The sequence below is a fragment of the Mustela lutreola genome, chromosome 17 (genome assembly GCF_030435805.1).
Source record: "Mustela lutreola isolate mMusLut2 chromosome 17, mMusLut2.pri, whole genome shotgun sequence".
NCBI lineage: Eukaryota > Metazoa > Chordata > Mammalia > Carnivora > Mustelidae > Mustela > Mustela lutreola.
The window spans coordinates 33,592,974-33,615,212 of record NC_081306.1 but is presented as its reverse complement, the minus strand read 5'-3'; the positions used below and the strand labels follow the sequence as shown (position 1 = coordinate 33,615,212).

Below are 22,239 nucleotides of genomic sequence, written 5' to 3'. Positions count from 1 at the left end.
TCCAACAATTTACCCCCCACGTTCCTTTGCTCTTTTGGAGTGCTTTCAACCAGTCTCCAAGTTAATGCTGGTCCCCAGACACTGGGCAGGCTCGCTCGTATTAGGGTATTACTTTCCAACTGGTCAGCTCTGGTGGCTCCCTCCCCCTTTTGTTTATCTTGCAATATCAGTCCGCCTTTCCCACTCCGCTTTACCTGCCCATTGGCGTCTTCTGCCCCTGTTGAGATCCAGATGTGTAAAATTCTGATCTCAGGCTGATTTCATAGGTGATCAGAGTTCTTTGGTAGGTAATCAGCTCGCTCTAGAGTACAGGTTGAAAAGGTGCCTCTTCCTACTTTCCCGCACCATCTTTTCCCTTCTGTCATTAGTTTTTGATGTAGTGTTCCAGGATATACTGTTTGTGTATAACACCCAGTGTTCCATGAAATAGGTACCCTCCTTATTACCCATCACCAGGCTCCTCATACCCCTCTCCTCTAAAACCCTCAGTTTGCTTCCTAGAGTCCATAGTCTCTCATGGTTCATCTCCCCCTCTGACTCTTCCCCCCCCCCCCCGATTCATTTTTCCCTTCCTTCTCCAAATATTCCCTATGCTATTCCTTATGTTCCACAAATAAGTGAAACCAAAGGATAATTGACTTTATCCACTGGACTTATTTCACTTAGTATATTTCCCTCACATTTTTGCAACCTAGTATCTGCACTGAAGTACAGAATTTGGGACTATTTTAAAATACTGAAAGAAAGAAAATGGAAGGAAGGAGGAAAGAATGCAGGCAGGCAGGCAAGGGAGCAAAGGCTGTGTCAAGGATATGCCACCTCTTTCCTTCTCTACAAAGCTATCTTGAAACCTTACAAAGAGTTGGCTGTTTGCTGAATTCACACACAGTTATGACATATCAGGTGCTATGCAGTTTCCCAGACTGTTTAAATGCAGTGTCATCAAAAGAAGTAAAAGCCATCAGATGAGATAAAGAGTGGCCCATTATGAGAAGAAGCATAAGCCATGACAGAAATGACAGCTGATGGTTCCAAAAAGGGAAGTGAGGCAATTCAGATTTGAGTCACCCTCATGTTATTATAGCTCAACAACACCTAGGCAAGACCTCACTTTGACACCATAAACATATTTCCTGTTTTAAAAGGTTTACAGGATGATGAGAGGCTGGGGCCAACCTGCAAATCTTGCCAGGATATTGGAATATCACCATGCTATCAATAAACCAGTCATAGTATGTTGTTGGGGAGAGTGCATCAGAGGAGGGAAATCAGAAAGCCATGGTTATTCCTTTGATTTCACATGTTGATTAGGAACCTCTGAGCTCCTGTGGCCTATGTCACCAGCCCCATGGGCAGGGGAAGTGGAAAGGTCAATGGCTACACCAAATATATAATATTTTTCTTTTCTCTTTGAAGGGAAGTTTTCTCCATTGTGAGGGAGAGGGGGAATAGTCCCACGGAGAAAGAAACTCAAAAGAGTTCTTTCTTCTTACAAAGGTCTGCCCTCAAATGAAACTATGTCTCCAGAGTCTAAATGGGGGTTTCCCAAAGACTCAGCCACAGAGGTGAGGGAAATCATCAACTCCAGTGCCATCTCCTCCCTGTCTCACCGGCGAGGACCTCAATCTAACTCCGAGCCAGAGAAGCAGAAAACCTCACCCTAACTCCCACTTACGTCCCTTCCTTCAGCAGGACACAGTATCTAGCTTTCAACACAACCCTACAAGGCATGCTGCAGGTAAAAACCATGACAGCAAGCACGAGAATCACACTTCCTGTGGCAGAAGTGATGGGGAGAGCAGGCTGGACTTTCAAGTCTCTTTGATGTAAGATACTGGGTCTGAGGGAAAAGTGCACAAGAGGAAGAAGAGATGGTAAATGTGGGCAGAGATAGGAAGCCCTAAGATTGTAACATGTTGTCTAGAAAGAAAACAACACCATTATAAAAATCAAGAGTGCTTGCTCTGGCTTCATGAAGAGACTCAAAATAAACCAGAGGAAAGAATCATTGACAGGAAAGAAACTTCCAAAAGAGAAACACAAAGACAAAAATTACACAGACAACACAGAAAACCCAAGACTGATAGGTCATTACAAAATGTGTAACACACACATAACAGGAATACCTATTCCTATAGGAGAGTGGACGGAGAGCTATTTGAAGGAATAATGACAGAGGATTGTCTGAAATTAATGGAGTTACCTAATCAAGATCCAGGAAAATCAAAACATTGAAAGAAGGATAAATACCAAAACACACACACACACAAACAATAAACCAAAACCACCAATGTTTCCTAATCTAGAATATTCAGCTACAGATCATTAAAAACAAATAAATTGTTCTGGAAATCTGGAGCAGGGATTGGGAGTGGGTGGGGAAGGGGAGAGGTGAGCAGTAACACCTTACTCCAGAGAAAAGGATAAGAACGACATCACACTTCTTTTCAGAAACCATGCCATCAAGAAGGATGAAGTGTTTATACTGTTTAAAGGAACATCAAGCTAGAAATCTTTGGCCAGTGAAATGGTCCTTCAACACACACCACACAGTAAGGAAACCCGTCAGGAATAATGGCGGACATTATTTCAATGATGAAGGGGTCAATTCTCCAAAAAGACACAACAATTTCTAATGCGCATGCATCAACAACAGAGTGTCAGAGCACATGAAGCATAAACTGAAAATACTGCTGGTGGGAACAGATGAATCCATTCCTACAGCTGGAGAATTCAAAATCCTCTTATCCCTCATTGACAGACCCAGAGATGCAGAAGATCCATGAGAACACAGGTGAACTGACCAGCATCACCCATCCACCCTATCCACTATCATCGGCAGAATACTTCATTCAACAATGAGGTATAGACATTCTGCTCGGGCTGACATGAAACAGTCACTAAGAGAGCCAAAATTCGGGGCCATACAACACATGTGAACCACCAAAGGAATTGAAATCACTGGAACTATGCTCTCAGACCCCAGTTGACTTAAACTAGAGATCGAGAACAGAAAGATAGCTGGAGAAATGACCAGAGAGAGAGAGATTCAACAGCCCACTTCTAAAGAAGACATGGGTGGAAGGGCAGGTGGGTGGAGGGATGGGTGAAGGAGGTGAAGGGAAAGAAGAGCGCACTTCTTCTGCTGAGCACTGATAAATGTACAGAATTGCGGAGTCATGTTGTACACCTGAAAGTCACATTACACTGTTTGCCAATTATGCTTGAACTTAAAAAAAGAACATATGGATCAAGAAGGCACTTCAATAGAAATTTAAAACTACATCAATCTAGGTGATAATCAAAATTGACATATTAGAGGGAAATCTGTAGTACTGAATGGACATAAAAATGTCCAGGGACTCTAACATTTTTTGCTTATTTATGAGTGAAAGTACAGCACGTACATTAATATACTTACAGCGAGGATGGTTCTCCAGAGGTATATGAGAAAGGCACAAGTTCCCAAGAAGGCAGTTAAAATGAGAAGCTTCCACAGAACTTCAATCCCATGAGGGCCAAGACAGAAAGGATCAGGCAAGGAAAGGACCAGCTGAAATACCATTTGAGACAATGAGGAATCTCAAAGACTTTTACTGTGTATCTGTCACAAAAAATCAACTTTACAAACCCTCAGTCAGCCTCCAGGAGGTGAGCATACCTCTTAACTAGCTCCTCCTGGAGGAGAAGGAGCACAGAGGCATTTCCAAGGAGCTGGGGCAAACTTTTGGCAGTGATGAGTGTGTTTACCAACTTACCATGATGATGGCTTCCTTGTTGCTTCCCTATGTCTAATATCAACAAAAAGTATTCTTTGAAAAGATGTTGTGATCATATATACATTATGACACACTAAAGCTGCAGGCAAAATCTAATAGACAAATCTTAAGAGATTTTATTTTATCTACAAGCACATTGCAACTGTTTTTTCTATAGCTAACAGAACCTGAGAATTTATAAGCCAACATAAAATAAACAAGGTAAGTCAATGTAAACTTAGAATAGGTAAGGAGTCAGTGACTTCTATTGTATATCCATGGAGGACCTGGAAAAACTCCTTTGGACCATTTCCAAAACTACACCCAAAATTTAAGGACGAATGAGGGAAAGCATGAATAGAATTTGTACTAGAGGTACAAATGAGCACATTATATGGACACATGTTTATAGATCAGGACATAAGTGAGAGAGACAGGAGGCTGCTCGTTAATACGACATGTGATTATTGCCCAATAAAAATAAATCAAAGTTACTGATTAGTTTCTGAAAACATTGATGTTTTCTTTCAATGCTCACTCTGATTCTGAATCGCAAACCCAGATGTCAGATTTCTGAAGTACATAATCAGGTGATCATGTATGTTCTAAGCATATCTGTGAGGGTTAGTATCTCCAAAAAGCCAATGGAAGCAATTCATGTTCCTATTTCTTGGTACTGTAAGTAAATCATGCAAGAGCAACTTAAAATTTAACTTTCTAAACAGGGAAAATATTAACAAATGTATTTATTTATTTGAAAGAGAGATGGGAAAAGGCAGAGGGAGACTGAGTAGCTGAGTGGCAGCTGAGCAGGGAGCCCAACCAATCCCAGCACCCTGGGATCATGACCCAAGCCTAAGGCAGACACTTAACTGCCTGAACCACCCCAGGTGCCTGTGAATTATAATACAAAATTCCTGGATACAAACACATCATTTTACAAAAACTACACTTAGAAGTATTTCAGGAGAAAAGACACTAACAATGCAATTCATACTAATTCACACCAAGCTTGAATTTTGTGCAAACACACCTCTCTAGAAAGGAGCTCCTGAAATCTAAAACATTTTCCTCTTCAGCCCTCACAGCTGAGGTCAGGAAAATGTGTGCTGGTGGGAAACGTACACTGCCTTTAATAGCCACTGTCTGGAAGAGAGCAGTAGCTGTCAGCACAATGGTTGGTCATGGGGATCAAATGCACAAAAGACAGAGGCTGTCTTGTCAGGAATGTAAAACACGCCCAGCTGTGGGCACTCAGTACATCTGGCAGCTGTCTGGATGCTGATATCAGTAGCTGAGTCTTAACTAGAGGACAGCCAGTGGGGCCAAAAACTCTAGGTTCTCCGACAGTGGCCATGAGCAGGTGGAGGTGGGAAATGCAACACCAGTTCATTTAGGCAAGAGTTCAGAGATGAGGAAGGGTGAGAAAGGTGAACTGATCCATGAGATGCAGCCCAGGTAGAGGGGAATGATTCCAATCCAGACGACCAAGAAATTCCCTCTTCTGAAGACTCAAATGAAACAGAATGGGGTCTACTTTGACTAGAGGTCTTCATGTGGGATGGGTCTGCCTCAATACAAGCATCCTTCTTGACTACTGACACTTCCAGATCCCTCTTTCATAATCTGGTGCAAGCGGATCTAAAGTAGTCTACTTATTTCCAGGGGTGTTCCCTAACTGTTGGCTGACTCTCTCTCTTTCTCCTGGGGGTACAGGGTTTACTTTTTCATGACAGAGTGAAATATTCATGCTGGGAACCACGTATTTCTTTATATTTGGACAATCCTAAGGACATCCAGAACTTTCTTATTTTGGGAAAATCAACACACTGCACATACTTGGTCAAAGAAAGGACAACAACTCATTCACTTCCTAATCACATCACTCCTAGTGATTTTCCTGTGACATATATCCCAGCAGGTTGTGGTCTATTAGTGTCTTCTGGGATTCTCAGGTCTCCATGGACCTGGTGGGACACACAGTCCCTGGGGACAGCCTCCAACCAAGAAGCAGAGCAAAAAGGATATTTCACTTCTTAACACTCTAGTCCCAACACCAATGCTTAAGATACCCAGGGATGTCAAACTTTACAAATATAAACAATGCGCTGACACAAAAACAAACTAAACAGAAGCTGGACCCTGAATTTACCAGGCTTGCAGTAGGATCTTCACCAGGATCCCAGGCTACAATCTAACACCCCTAGCTCCTACTAAATTAGAGTTCCTGACATTTTTGAAGAGAATTTTAAAGAGATATAATGTACATATCACACAAGCCCCCTATTTAGGACAAAGAGCTCAATGGCTTTTCCTATCTTCACAAATCCTTCCTCCTGACACTATAAACCTGGTGCCTTCAGGTTTCCATCCTACCAAAGCTGTGCTTCTTGGACCCAGCAGCACAGACAGGACCCGAAATACGAGGGAAATGGCTGTGGCCTCAACACCTTCAGGTTGACCCTGAAACCTGCCCTGTGGTGCCCAGTCATCAGGAAGAACTCTCGTTCTTCTGAAGTTACCTTCAAGAACCCCATGAAAAAGCTGTGATTAAATAACCCAGTTGGAAGGAAGAAACCACTAGCAGCTTATGGACACCCAAGTGGCTCAGTCAGATACGTGACCAAGTCTTGGTTTGGATCAAGTCATGATCTCATGGTCCTGAGGTTGAGGCCCACTTTGGGCTCTGTGCTCACTGCACAGCTGGTTTGGGATTTTCTCTTTCCCACCCTCTCTGCCCCCTACAAATGAGCCCTTTTTCTCTATTCCTCAAATAAATCATATCAGAAGAAGAAGAAGAAGAAGAAGAAGAAGAAGAAGAAGAAGAAGAAGAAGAAGAAGGAGAAGGAGAAGGAGAAGGAGAAGGAGAAGAAGAAAGAAGAAGAAGAAGAAGAAGAAGAAGAAGAAGAAGAAGAAGAAGAAGAAGAAGAAGAAGAAGAAGAAGAAGAAGAAGAAGGAAGACATGAGTGAAGTGTCACATTTACTCACATTTGGGTTGGGGGAACAGGGACACTGGAGCAAGACAAGCCAGAAGAGTAGCTTTTGCACCATCATGTCCTGGTCCTTTTAAGGGGCACTGTGGGCCCAGGGAGGAAGTGGAGATGGTTGGGGGGCAGGGGAGGGTGGGGTGGGGGTGTTTGGAAGGGGTGGGGAGGGGCAGGGTGGTAATTAGGGAGGGGAATAGGGAAGAAATAGAGGGTAGGATGGGGAAGGTGTTGGTCAGGAGGAGGGGTCAGGGACAGTGTCAGGCGGTGTCAGGGTCAGATTAAGTACTCAAGGGGAAGTAGCACGGTTCAGAAAAGTTAGGAGGTCAGCAGGTTAGTAAAGGACAAGGTCAGCAGGACACATTAGCAGGTCAAGTGAACTCTCAGGAGCAGTTGGTGTGGAGAATCCATCCTCCATCAAGCCTTCCCGTGTTTGAACGTTTCCTTAGCAACCTAGAAACATTCTAATCTCTCCACCAATCCCCTGCCTTTGCCCCTAGTAGCTCAACATGGATGCCACAGGTACAAAGCCCCTTCCCACCTGATACCCCAACACATGCCATCACAACGACAGATCCTCTCTGGATCTTTAGCCATCCTTCTTGTTTACTTCCTCCAACCCAGGTCCCTGTTCCCTCTTCTGGGCACTCTCTCCTTCCCTTCCAAACTCCCGTCTGAGAGCCACTGGCTGAACAATGTAGAAAGCAAAGGAGAACCAAACTGCAACAACAAGCAAGTACACAACCAGAGTAGGAGGTTAGAGCCTCTCTCAGCAACTCAACCCAGACAGAACATCCACAAGATGTAAATCTTAATGGCAAACCATCTGAATCCCATAGCTGTCTCCATACATCTGTCCACATCCACATCCACTGATTTTAGGCACATAGGAGACCATTACAAAAATACGCCCGATTTACTTTAGCCATAAGGGAAATTTCAATTTTGTTTCAGATGCATCAATTCAGGCAACTACAGAGCATCTTGTGGTAATATAATGTGCTAGAAATCACTGATAAAAAGTGAACTAGAAATTCCCATATGTTTAGAAATTGAGAAGTACCTCTATCATGGGAACAGGAGTAAAGAAATAGAAAAAACAGGGGCTCCTGGTGGCTCAGGTCATGATCAGGTCCTATAATCAAGCCCCACATCGGGCTCTGTGCTCAGGAGGGAGCCTGCTTTCCCCTCACTCTCTGCCTGCCTCTCTGCCAACTTGTGATCTCTGTGTGTGTGTCAAATAAGTAAATAAAATCTTAAATAAAAAAGAAATAGAAAAGGAAAAGAGCAACACTGGAACTGAATGATACGACGATGATACAATTGAAATCAAATATGTCTTCTGGGCTGGAATATCCTCCGGTATTAGTCTGAGAAGACTTCATGGTCTCAAAATCATCCCCAATTGGCTGAGACATTGGAACACCTCCGACAGAGTAGATCTGTCACTTCTCTTTGTGACCCTCCTACGCACTAGCTTTGGCTTTACATGAGGAAACTTTACAGGGAAACAGTCCAATCAGACTCTCATGTCATCTTCTGGGACCTCCAGGAATGAGAGCATTTTAAGAGAAGACTTTCACCAGCTTCTCCCCTGGCAGATCTAGGATAACACCCAGAGATCTGGCAGCTCCATCTGTGCTGGGTAGGGACAGCCAAGCATGTGGGCAGGGCCAGGGACCCAGGAGACTAGACAAACCCCTTGTTATCCTCTCTCCTGGGGCCTGTCCTGAGCTGAACTTCCTAAACTGTGTCTCTCTAGGACTCTCAAATGCTTCCTCAACTCCTTCTGGCCCAAGACAGCTGATTTTCAGTGCTCTACAAACCACCACTTTATTATTGTGTAAATTTCTTGTAAACAGGAACCACTCTAGTACTGCTTAAATAGAACAACAGCTTGTTTTTTCTAATTAACGTATAATGTAGTTTTTGTTTCAGGGGTAGTCTGTGATTCATCAGTCGCACACAGTTCAAGCACTCACCAAAGCACATACCCTCTCCAATGCCCATTCCCCAGCCACCCCATCCTTCCCACCCACTTCCACTCCTGCCACCCTCAGTTACAACAATATCCTAAACATACACATACAGAAACCATAAAAAATAAGCCAACAACAAAATAAGGATAACAAAACAAAGTATTAAATTCTGCCTAGATGCCGCTGTCCACCTCAAGAACCCCAGAGTTGGGCTGCTCTGGTTGTAGAAGGAGACCAGCTATGGAAGGGGTGGAGTCAGACTATCCCAAAAGGGAACAGGAGAGAGGCCCAACCTGTAAGGGGGCCAGGGACTTCCATGGAAGATGGCCAGAGTCACCTTGATTAGAACTGGAATTGGGAGCAGGGAAAGAAGCAGGGAATAGAGTTTGGGGGCCTCAAATAGGTGAGATCAGTCATGGAGTTGATGAGGGGTCCCCAAAGCCAGTGTCAGTCTCCCATCTATGAAACACTTTGTGGCCCCTGGAGACAAGCCAGAGGCTAGAGTTTGAGATCCAGCTGTCCTGCTTACCTGCTGTTTGGCCTGGTGCTCATTTCCTTCACTGAACCGGGAGTGTCCATGCCCATGTCCATAACTGTGTGGAGGACAAGAAGTCACATGTTGAGAACACGCAGACATTGACGTCATCACCGCCAGGGGCTCAGTGTCTCTGGAGATCCAGTGGCTCATGTCTCACCCCTTTTAATGGCAGCCCAGGTGACAACCACCGGTCCCTCCTGTTTCAGGCCTGTGCTATGCCCTGCCCTTTGCCAACATCAGCATTCCGGCACCAGATGGCAGGAAGACCCCATGAACTGTGGGGTGAGCTCTGGGCCCCTGGCAAGACTGAGAGATTCCTGGACTGTGGGAAAGGTGATCAAGTGAGGGATTATACAGGACTGGGCAACTGAGCTCCGGGGCACCCTGAAAGGAATGGGGGTTTGGGCACCTGTGGAAAGGGCTGGAGGCATCTTACAAGATTCCTGGGTCCCCACAAGGCAAATCCCTCCTACACTCCTGCTGGTGCTGGCAGGGATCTGGAAGCACCAGCAGCACCAGCAGCAGAAGTCGCAGCAGATCAATGGGATGCTGGATGGACCTGGGAAGAATGGTCTGGCAGGTAAGTAAAATCACCAGGCTGGGATGCCCTTGGCCTCCTCCTCCTTCCCCAGCCACCTCTCAACCTCTGACTCTGACTTCACCTTCCAAAAAGGCATGGGAAAGCCAAGCAGAGGTGGACACCCGCGGCCAAGGAAGGGTCCCTCCCCAGAGCTCTGTGTCCTTGTTTCTGAACAGACAGAAGGAGTCACCCGGGGACCCTGGAACAGGGAGGGAGAATCTGGCCCCAGAGCCCTCTCTGATGGGGCCTGGGGAGAATCCTGGAGGGACAGAATGTAGCACTGGTTCGTAGTCTAAAAAGTCTATGTTTATTAAGGAAATGGAAAAAACAAGTTGCCAGTTGAGCCTCTGGAAGAGAACAGGACCAGTTTCCATTCTTCCAATTTCTACTCTTTGCCTGGATAATTACTTCACCTCTCCAAACTTCTGTGTCCTTCTCTGTGATGTGGGGACAGCATGGATTCATTCCTCAGGGCATGGATGCAAAGATTCATCGAGATCCGTCATACAAAGCTAGTTTAAACTGATATTTATACCTATCACTATCATCATTTTTTCTTAAAGATTGAACTTGTTTTTCTCAACATTATGCTAAATAAACTTTTATATTTACTTTCTTCAAAAGATTTTATTATTTGAGAGACAGTGAGCACAAGTCGTGGGCAGACGCAGAGGGAGAGGGAGAGGCAGCCTCCTCTCTGAGCAGGGCTCAGTCTCAGGACAATGAGATCAGGATGCCAGGTAAATGCAGATGCTTAACTGACTGAGCCACCCAGTCACGGAGGGCTCCTGAGAAAGAGCCCCCAGGGCTGCAGCAGTGGGAACAGCCCCAATCCCGATCCCTAGTGGGAGAGATACATCCCCAGTGCCAGGATATCCTCCAGCCCCGGGAACTCCATCTTAGCAATGCCTGCCTCCCCCCACCCCGGGTGGCCCCAGCGTCCAGCCTGTTCCAGTCCCTGCCTGCCCCCAGCCCTTCCTCCCATTCCACCCCCTCCGCTCCATGCAGGTACCTAGTCAGGCTCTTCTTGTGGCCCATGGTCAAGGATGGGCTGTACCCCCGCCCACCCGCTAAAAGCCGAAACCAGCACTGCTTGGAGGAGTAACGCCATAGGTGGAGTCCTCGTGGTCCGCCCCTCTTCCTTCACAGCCCCGGACCTCAGCCCTACCTAGGCCACTGGGCCTTGAGCACCCTTCACCGACGCTACCGCCTCTGCTGCCGCCCCTTGAGCCTCCACAGCTGCTAGTCTCCTGAGACCAGCTCCCACCTGCGCTGCCTCCACTGAGTGCATGTCAGGGAGTGTGTGCTCCTTGGGCGCATGCGGGCCTCTTGGTGACCTAGTGGCCCAGCGAGGTGGAGCGTGTGATTCCGGCAAGTGGCGATGGGCTCCAGGCCCTGCAAGTCTGCCTTAAGGGGCTGTAGTGGGGACCCAGTCCCGAAGCCGTTGCCAGGGATGCAGTTCCCCACACTGAGGCTTGCAACTGCCAGTGCTGCTTGCTATGCCTCCAGGCTTGGAGTGCCCTGGGAGCCAGCGGGCCTCTTTCTTTTGGCCCCAGTTCCCCTGCTCCCTTCTGCTCTTCTGCCACCAGGAGCTTTGGAGCAGCCTCTCCTAAAGTCCTGGCCTCTTGCCCATACCCCAGGCGGAAGCCCCTTCCCAGGCTCCTGAGGCAGGTAGAAGTGTGCTGACAAAATAAAGACAGCAATGCATACCCTGGAAAGCGAAATCCACACGTGACAACACAGAGACCAAAGGTTAATTACACGTGCTCCATCAGACCCTGTCCAGACACCACTGCCCTGTGTGGGGGGCAGTCATTCACAATCTCTCTCCTGCCTGGGACTACTGATTTTAATGATGGCATGGCATGTTATTTTGAGGAATTGTGTAATTTTCTGAATGAGTCAAGTGACAAACAGTACAGTCAGCAGTGTTATACTACATATTCTCAGCCCATTTTCAGGGCTCAGAGGGTTAAGCGTCCCCCTCCCGACTCTGGCTCACTTCATGATCTCAGGGTCCTGGGATGGAGCCTTCAGTCTGGCTCCTGGCTCAGTGCAGAGTGTACCTGACATTCTTACTCTCTTCCTCTACCCTCCCCATGCCCCGGATGGAGACTCTCAAATAAATAAATATCCTTAAAAGGATAAATAAACCTTTAAAAGAAACAAAAAAACAAAAACAAAAACAAGAAAAAAACCCTCCTTACCTAAAAAGGAAGGAGGGAACCATGGGGGCGAAGATGCCACCCACAAAAAGGCCCTCCTGAAAGAGCCAAAGAGAAAGTGAGAGCCAAAGGACTGCAGCACACGTCATTTAGGTGTCGGAGGCAGGCCCCTGACCAGGGCGGCCTCCGCCATTAAAAGATGGCGCCTGGCTAGTTGCCAGGTTAGGATTGCCTCATGAGACTAAGCAGAATGCCCAAAGAGGAAGTAAACAGCATTGGTTGCTAGCAAAGTTGTTCGTTTAGGTGTGCAGCCTGATTCACTCCCTCCTGTACCCTGCTCGCTGACTGCTCAGGTAAGCGTATATAAGTGTGTAGACTTGCGGAAATAAAGAGAGAGAAGATACATCTGAACTGGGGCTTCTTGTCGTCCTTGCGGGTCGAGGGCGATAAATGGCGCCGGCACCCGGGAACTAAATAAAGGAATCTTGCAAGGTAATTCGCAGGAAAGCGGGGAGTAAAGTTCCGCAGGTCAGCGGGGACATTAGCCACGTTCAAAAGTGGGAATTCCGCGGTAAAGCAGGGAGTAAAGGCCACGTTCAAAAGTGGGAATTCCACGGTAAAGCGGGAAGTAAATGTCGACTGAAGCATATGCGTGTAAACAGTTGATGTGTTAGTTACTGTCTTTAACGTCCGCGTCTGTTGTCTGTGTGTTCATAATGGGATCTGAAGTATGTAAAGTGCGGTTGGAAGAGTCTTTAAAAGACCTGCTGAAAGCCAATGGAACTTCACTAAAAGCAAAAACTGCTCGGGCCTTTTTGAATACAGTGGAAAAGGCGGCTCCATGGTTCCTAGATGAAGGCTTGCTAAACATACCTCAATGGGACCACTTAGGGGAGGATTTGAAGAAACAGGACAATAAAATGCCTTTGCCACCCGGGTCCCTGGCAATATGGACCTTAGTCCGGGGATGACTGGTGGGGCCTAAACCCAAATATTAATCAGCTCTACAAGAGGGAGCATTGGCATTGGAGGAAGTGAAAGAGGAGCGGTCTTCTCGTGCCTCAGATGGGGGTAGTTCTAGTGAAGAGGAAGAAGAAATGTCAGGGGAGGAGTTAGGCCATAAAATGCATTGCAACTTTGAACAGTTGAAACTATCGACTCCAGCGACGCCTAGTGCCCATCCGCCGTATAATCCTATGGCGTGCCAAGGAGCTTGTAGCTGCTGCACCACATGTGGTAGTGGCAGGGTTTCGAGCTGGAGAGATCATGACCTGGCCTCTGCCTTTCCAGTTTTAGAGGACCAAAACAACCAGCGGTATCATCAGCCTCTTGATTTTAAACTGGTTAAGCAATTAAAGGAAGCAGTCATGCAGTATGGCCCTCAGGCAGCCTTTACGGTATCTTTGTTGGAGACCATAGCAGGAATGAACTTAGTCCCTGAAGACTGGGGTAACCTAGCCTGCGCAACCTTGTCGGGAGGGCAATATCTAGTATGGAAAACAGCTTGGCAAGAATACTCAGAGGACACTGCCCGCCGTAATGCAGCGGCTGGAAATCCTCAGTGGGACCTAGAAATGTTAATGGGAATAGGACCGTACATGGGAAAGCAGGCCCAAATACAATACAACCCTGCGGTGTATCTGTAAATAGCCGCGGCGGCCACTAAAGCATGGAAGACAATTCAAGGCAGTGGGGATTTACAGGGTCAGCTGTCTAAGGTAATACAAGGACCAAATGAAGCATATGCTGATTTGGTAGCGAGGCTGATGCAAACAGCTGGTCGAATATTTGGGGAGGTAGAGGCAGCCATGCCATTGATAAAACAGCTGGCTTATGAGCAAGCTAATAAATGGTGTAAAAAAGCCATCAGACCTTGGAAAAGCAAAGACTTGAGTACATATATTAAAGTTTGCAGGGATATCAACGACAGTGTTATTCAAGGGCAGGTTATGGCTGCAGCTATCACTCAAGGTTTATAAGGATTTCAGGGAGCTCAACAATATAAACATAGGGGTACTCCTGGAGTTTGCTATTACTGCAAGGAGCCAGGACACCTTAAGCGTGAGTGCCCAGAGAGAAAGGTGTCCTATCAAGAGCCTAAAAAACCAGGTATCTGCCCAAGATGTGGGAAGGGTGCCCACTGGGCATATGAATGTCGCTCAATAAGGGATATACAAGGAAACTCTCTGCCTCCAAGAGGGTCAAAAAATGGGAAGGGGGGCCCCACACCCCAGGGCCCTCAAATGTATGCGGTGCTCCAACAGGTGGCTCGCTCGCATTATCCGCCGACGAGCCAAGGCGAGCCACAACAGGGAGTGCAGGATTGGACATCCGTGCCACCACCAGACTCATACTGACTCCAGAGATGGGGACCCAGGTAGTCGAATCAGATTTTAAGGGTCCATTACCTGAGGACACCGTGGGCCTCTTGCTAGGACGGAGCTCCATGGCGTTATCAGGACTCCTTGTTCACCCCGAGTTATAGATGCTGATTATAAAGGAACGGTGAAAATCCTGGTATCCTCCCCACGTGGAATTACAGCTGATAAGGTGATAAGATAGCTCAATTCCTGGTATTGCCTTGTTGTCACAAGCTTTTTGGAAGCCATGAGGTTACGCGGGGACAGAAGGGGTTCTGTTCATCTGGAGTTCCTCTAGCATGCGTCATGCTAGGCATGGAAAATAGACCCTTTTACTCTTTATGGATAAGAGACAAGAAATTCATGGGCTTATTGAACACTGGAGAAGATCGCAGTATCATCAATGAAGCTGATTGGTCTAAGGATTGGCCTGTGCAAAAGGCTGATCAAACACTTCGAGGATTAGGGATTGCTCATAGACCCATGTGCAGTGCAGCTACACTGCCATGGAAGGATGATGAAGGCCACCATGGACTTGTGCAGCCATGTGTCCTTAAGATTCCCATTTCATTGTGGGGATGGGATGTCTTGGCCCAAATGAACCTGAAGTTGACTACAGAATTATTCTATATTGAGGAAGCTCAAGCCTTAATGACTAAGTCTGGTTATCCTGGAACGGGAGGCCTAGGAAAACAGCTGCAGGGCACCCCTGAACCTATTCCCTTGACTAATTACTTCTCTCAAAGAATAGGTGGGCCGGGGCTGGGTTTTTCTTAGGGGCCACTGAACCTCTAAAAATTCAATGGAAAAACAGTAAACCCGTGTGGGTTCCTCAGTGGCCCCTGCCTAAAGAAAAATGTGAAGCTGCCCACACGTTAGTAAAAGAGCAACTTGCCGCCAGCATATTCGGCCCTCCACATCACCATGGAATATGCCTATTTTTGTGATTAAGAAGAAGTCGGGGAAATAGCGATTGTTACATGACTTACGAGCGGTTAATGAAAAGATGGTGGCCATGGGAGCAGTACAGCTGGGGGCTGCCTTTAGTCTCAGCCCTGCTCTCTGGTTGGCCCTCTGTGGTAATCGATATTAAAGACTGTTTCTTTTCCATCCCATTGCACGCCGAGGACACCCAATGTTTCGCTTTCACAGTACCTACCATTAATCATTCTTGTCTGGATCAACACTATGAGTGGGTAGTATTGCCTCAGGGCATGGCCAACAGCCCTACAATGTGCCAATTATATGTGGACCAAGCCCTGAAGGAGGTTAGAACACAATTTCCCCCGCTCATTGTGTATCATTATATGGATGATATTTTGCTGTGCCATAAAAAAGAACAATATATTGAGAAGGCCCTTTCCTTTCTTTTCAAACATTTTGAGAAATTCGGATTACACATAGCACCAGAAGAGGTCCAAATGACGCCCATTAAAGAGTATTTGGGAACTAGGTTAGAGAATACTAAAGTCAGAGCTTTAAAGATAACCCTGCGGACGGATCACCTAAACACGTTAAATGATTTTCAAAAATTGTTAAGAGATATCAATTGGATGAGGCCCTATCTAAAACTCACTGATCAGGAATTGTCACCCTTATTTGAGACACTTAAAGGAGACCCTAACCTCACCTCTCCTCGTCAGTTGACTGAGGGGGCAAAAGAAGCCATCAGTCTGATCCATAAAAGGCTAGAAGCTGCTCAGATAGACAGAAATGACTACTCCAAACCTTTTCCTCGTAACAAATGCTAGCGAGCTGAATGATACGTTAATTGCACTAAGAATTGCCATCGTTCCCAGGGCTGGAATGTAACGGCCTTCAAGCTGGCTGTGATTATACGTATCCCTACCCATGTTCCTATCCCAGTTTCCATTCCAGAGGACAAGTTACTGGTGGTGCTATCCAGAAAGAAGAGAGATTTTGGTATCACAGCCGCCGTTGTGACAGCACTGGCTATATCTACAGCAGCTGCCACGGCAGCAGCAGTCTCACTTGCTACAACTATACCCACTGCAGAAGTTGTGAACACCCCTGCAGAGGAACGGCGGCTGTCCTTCAAACAGTCTCAGATCAATGCACATCTGCAAGCAGGAATCCCGATAGTCAACCAGAGACTGGATTTGGTTCAAGAACAAGTGGACATATTGGGGGCCCTATTGGGACTGGGATGTATAGCACCCTTCCCGGCAATTTGTGTAACTCCCATAGCCTATACTAATATGAGTGACTTACAGAATGTCTCCTGACAGCTCTCCCAATACTTGCGGGGGAATTAGTCCGCAGAATTCCAAAACTACACTCAGCACCTGCTACTAGGCATAACAAGGATAAAGAACACCAGAGATGAGCTGGCAACCCTCCCAGAGATAATCAAAACATTGCAAGATGTGTTACCCTTTATGAAACAAGCGGCTAGCGTAATTTGTCTGATGATAATCCTCGTAGTGGGCTTGATTCTGCTAGTAAGGAAACTGCAAATTTGGAGGCGACAGCAACATAGGCAATGGCAAGCCATGGTGCAGGACTTGTTAGCCATCGAGGCTGGAACATCCCACCAAGTGTGGCTAAGTATGCTGGATCGGTAGTCAACAACGGGTAAGATTGGTGGGGGAAATATACCAACCTAAGACAGGACACAGATCATTGATATCTGCCGTCTGATGATGGGTAAGGGTATTCCCCGCCACTGACAACCTAAGAGAGGCACAATCCCTGCCATAATAGAAAAAAGGGGAGATGTCGGAGGCAGGCCCCTGGCCAGGGCGGCCTCCGCCATTAAAAGATGGCGCCTGGCTAGTTGCCAGGTTAGGATTGCCTCATGAGACTAAGCAGAATGCCCAAAGAGGAAGTAAACAGCATTGGTTGCTAGCAAAGTTGTTCGTTTAGGTGTGCAGCCTGATTCACTCCCTCCTGTACCCTGCTCGCTGACTGCTCAGGTAAGCGTATATAAGTGTGTAGACTTGCGGAAATAAAGAGAGAGAAGATACATCTGAACTGGGGCTTCTTGTCGTCCTTGCGGGTTGAGGGCGATATTTAGGGATCCACTATTACCTGAAGTTCTACTGAACTGAGTTAGTGCTGACAACTTCCTCAAGTAGCTGCCGTTTACCAAAAGAGCTTTTAATAATCTTGGAATTTCTTCAGCATTGACAGAAGCACAGGAGAAACCTATGCCACATGAGGAATGCACTCCAACCTCCCATCCCAGTAACTGACAGGATACACTGACAAGTTAGCTGGCCTGGTCTCAGGATGTGGCAGGCAACTAAGGAAAGGTTGATTAGCCTGTCCACGAAGGTTCCACCTTTAATTCTCCCCAACCCCAGGAGCTAAATGGCAGAGTCTTCAGAAATAACCTAGAGAAGTAACTACCCCTTGCCCCCAAATGAAAGGAGCGTGCACGCTGCACAAAAAGGCAAAGGTGTACCTTAACACTGTCTAGAACGAGTTTCTCATCACTGTGTAGTTTCACATTCTGCTCTGATTTCTCAAAACACTTGCCACTGGCCACAATTATTTCACTTTTCTGTTTACTTGCTGAATTTCTCTTCTTCTCCACAGTATTCCAAACGCAATGAGAACAAGGACATTGTCTGTTTTTCCACCACTAGACACCAGAGCCCATTTCGTGGTATGCTCCAGAAAAACCTGTCAAATAAGAACAACTACCCAGGTAATTTACTGGAAGGTTACCAAGTAGACAAGATCAAGTCAGTATCAATAAATCACTAAGTCCAATGTAATAGCAAATACAAACAAAATTAGCACCGTTTTGGGATAAGGGCGATCTTAGAAGCCAAAAGGTTGGGTAAATTAGATGGCTCAGAAGACATGTAGTTTTTCCACGTATTTCATGGAGAAGGTTTATTAAAGACAAACACTACAGTAAAACCCATGTGCTCTAAGGAGCAAAATCACTGTGGTGGATGACCCCAAACCACAGGGAAGAAGCCTTGCTCTACTCCAGGTTAGCTACACCCCAGCCCTGTTTTCTGGGAGTTGTTCTTTTTTTTTTTTTTCAATCTGAAACTCATTACCTCAGGGAGATGCACTTTTGAGGCAAGATTCGAACTTTCATGTCTCGCTAAGGATGAATGTTTACCTTGAAAACTTCTAAAGTACTTCATGACTATCCAAGGGCTATTGAGTTGTTAGGCTACCTGAATTTGAGGAGAGAAATGTCCAAACTTACAACTTCAAAAAGTGAGGGAGCTCCAGAAGAAAGGAAAAGTTTTACAAACAAAACAGTGTACCAACTTTTCATTCAATATGCTGAGTACCAACTTTTTTTCCTTTTAAGACATAATTTTATGACACATCTAAAGTAAATTCCTCACATCTCCCTGCAAAAGCTCTACAAACTTCTCAAGGAGATGGTGTGCAAATAAACTCGAGTTGACCCTAGTATCCCAATAAAATTGGGCACTGAAAAATATAAAAGTTCTAAATCCATGGGAATTACCCTACACCAAATTTTACCAACTTTCTAGTGAGTGTCACATAAGCGGTAGGTGAGGGTTCAAATGCGGCACTATGATCAAAGAGGCACTAATCATCTCCTGCTGCAGCAGTAGCTTGGCCATCTCTACTTCCAAAAAAGACATGATTGGATTCAGAGAAGCAGCAAGACTGAAGCAAAGAACATCGAATCTAAAACCGAGTCAAAGAAGTTACTCTGCTCAACACTCAAGAATGTCCACTTCACAAAAGGGTTAAGTAAAGTTGTTCATTTGCAGGGGTAGCTCATCCTAAAAGCCGATGGCATCATCCTTCATGACACTGGCAAACCCTACTTTATCCGTCTCCTCTTATCACAGAGGAAAGGGACAGAGTTTCCTCCCCACACACAGCCACCTTCAATATACACCACTTTATTTCCTATGTTGAAAGGCTTAGGGTAGAGTTCTCTCAGCATGGTGAGGAGGCAACCTTCCTGGCCAGGAGCACGTGACCCCTCCAGGCTCTTAAGTTGTATCACAGAACAAACAGGAGCCAACCACAGGATAGGATGGAAATCTTCCCAAACTGGTTTGTGGTGATGCTTGCACAAGTCTTTAAAACAACTGAAATTCAATGAATTGTGCACTTAGCATGAGTGACTTCGACAAGATGGGAATCATACCTCCATGAAACTACACAATAATCACCAGCCAGGGTCAGACTGCGATGACACAGTTAGAAAAAGGAGTGTATCCAAGACCCACAGAGACCCTCCATATGACTGACACACCCAATATACATCTCTGTTGCTCCCTGAACCTCCGAGGATCCTGTTCAGTATTTCCTCCTGCTTCCCTTCACATGTTCCTCTGGCACATCTGACCTCCTTCCCATTCTGCTCCAGAGCAGACCTTATGAATCCCTTCCACGAATCCACCTGGAGTATTCAACACATAAAGCACACCTGGCAATAACAATGAAAAGTTGGCAGGGGATCTTGTAGAAATCGATTCCTTTTTTCAGAAGAAATGGGAAGGAAAAGGAGGCATTCGAATTGACTCCCCTAGCCAGACTGCTCTAATCCCCCAGACAGCACCTTATTTATACCTGTCTCCGAGGCTGTAAAACTTGATTCTTCTCATCCTAGTGCCTTTCCAATCAACTCCTTCCCCACCCCTCGCCAATATCTTGACCAGTACCTTTCCCCTCCTAGGAATTTCATAAATGCTCTTTGGGGAAGTTATTATTCTCCTCACCCAATTAAGTGATACCTGTTCTATCCTCAAAGGGTAAATACAGTTCTGTGTCCTACTGGACCTACCACTCATCAAACTCTGACTTCCTTCCTAGACTTGGTCGATTATGGCAATAAAGACCAAAATGATGAACAAACTCCAGAATGACCACGGGTTAGACCACCGGAGAGGCTGATGTCATCATACGAATATGAAATAAGCTCAGAGCTATAAAACCTAACTTCTACACGAGCCAACAGGTTAACGAATCCCTTTTAAGATTTTTTTAAAGATTATTTATTTATTAATTTGACACAGAGAGAGCTCACAAGTAGGCAGAGAGGCAGGCAGAGAGAGAGGAAGGGAAGTAGGCCCCCTGCTGAGCAGAGAGCCCCATGTGGGACTCGATCCCAGGACCCTGAGATTGTGACCTGAGCCGAAGGCAGTGGCTTAACCCACTGAGCCACCCAGGCGCACCCCTTTTAAGATATTTAAAGGTTGTTCTAAAATCCCAAATTCTTACCTCCTCCTCAGCATCCAAACCCAACAAGTTTTCTACTGTCATCAATACCAATATGCAAGACAGAAAGTATGAAATCTTTGCAGTACCAAAAAAGAATTATAAGAAAAAGACCCAGGAAGATCACAGAGCAGTAACTAGGATGGCAGGGAAATTAACCAACTGTTTCTATACCTCATGACACCTGGATGAAGACCTGTTGAAAGTCCCCTTCCCACAGGAATCCCATTTCTAGCCTAAGAAAGCCCAAATGGGGTCTGCTTTCCAATTAAAGATGGCTTCAAGAATGTTTCTCCAACACCTAAACACTGACAATAACCACGGGGTGAAAAAATAATGAATACTGTTATGCTGAAAATAAAGAAATTAATTTAAAAAAAGATGAAACAAAAAGGCCACAGAAAGTTGGTGCCACTTTTCAGAGTGTTAAGTCCTCTGATCTTGGAAATCTGAGTTCAAATCCCACTCAAGCAGAGACCTCAAAAAATTACACAAAAACCCTTAAAGAGAAGAGAGAAGTACCCTTTCCTAAAACAGTCTGACTTCAGTAATCTCCTAGATTCATTAAAAATCAGAATGTCACTCTCAACATCTATAACTCTGGAACAAACTTCGAACATTTCTATGGCTTTTAAAATCTAAACCTCGGGGCACCTGGGTGGCTCAGTGGGTTATAGCCTCTGCCTTTGGCTCAGGTCATGATCCCAGGGTTCTGGGATCGAGCCCTGCATAGGGCTCTCTGCTCAGTGGGGAGCCGGCCTCATCCTCTCTGCCTACTTGTGATCTCTGTCTGTCCTATAAATAAAATCCTTAAAAAGAGAGAGAGAGAGAAATCAGCATCTTCTATTAAAATAAATAAATAAATAAATAAATAAATAAATAAAATCAAAACCTCTCATGTACTTCCAAAATTTGGTAAATCAGAATTTTTGTAAGGAACATGTAGAAACTGAAATGCATATCATAGGAAGATAATTATGCCCTGCAATAAATACATCAGTATAAACTTGAATTTGGTTTTGGTCTTCTCTGGTAAATTTCTCAAGTTCTTAGGAGTTTCCTAAGCCATTTACTTGAACATCATCTAAGGGAACACTCAAAGCAGTACCACAATAAAGAGGTTTGGCCTCTGCGGGATTCTACATGTAAAAAAACAAAAACAAAAAACAACAGGACACATAAATTAAACACAATCACACTGCTTTATATAACATTTCTAAACTTTCATGCCATTTGATGAAACTCCCTGTTGCGGAGAGCGAAACAAAATCTATTCAGCTCCCATTAAGTGCTTTTTCTTTTCTTTTCCTTTTTAAATAGATTTTATTTATCTGACAGACAGAGATCACAAGTAGGCAGAGAGGCAGGCAGAGAAAGAGGAGGAAGCTGGCTCCCTGCTAAGCAGAGCCCAATGCAGGGATGGATCCCAGGACCCCAGGACCATGACCCCAGCTGTGCAAGGCAGCATGGTCCAGGCCCAGATGTTGCGGGGTGCCAGTGGGAGCGCCCTGTCCACTCCCCAATCCCTGTTTCGGTCCCTGGAAAGTGTGGGTGGGTGGTGGCCCAAGCCATGGTTCCAGCCCAGGATTCCTAGGAAATTGCTATGGCTCACCAGCGCCTGTGTTTTGCTGTTTCTCCCCACTTTTCCCCTTTTCCAGTTCCCCACTCCTCACTCCTCCT

The 22,239-nt window shown here is 45.7% G+C and overlaps 1 protein-coding gene across 1 annotated transcript in view; it reads right to left on the bottom strand.

The window, feature by feature from the left end:
• LOC131820056 (keratin, type I cytoskeletal 9-like) overlaps positions 1-22,239 on the bottom strand; it is a 47,648-nt gene that overhangs the window by 11,134 nt on the left and 14,275 nt on the right. The window contains exon 3 of the mRNA XM_059155539.1: positions 9,251-9,314. Coding sequence (XP_059011522.1) covers positions 9,251-9,314 — 64 coding nt within the window. The remainder of the gene's footprint in view (positions 1-9,250; positions 9,315-22,239) is intronic.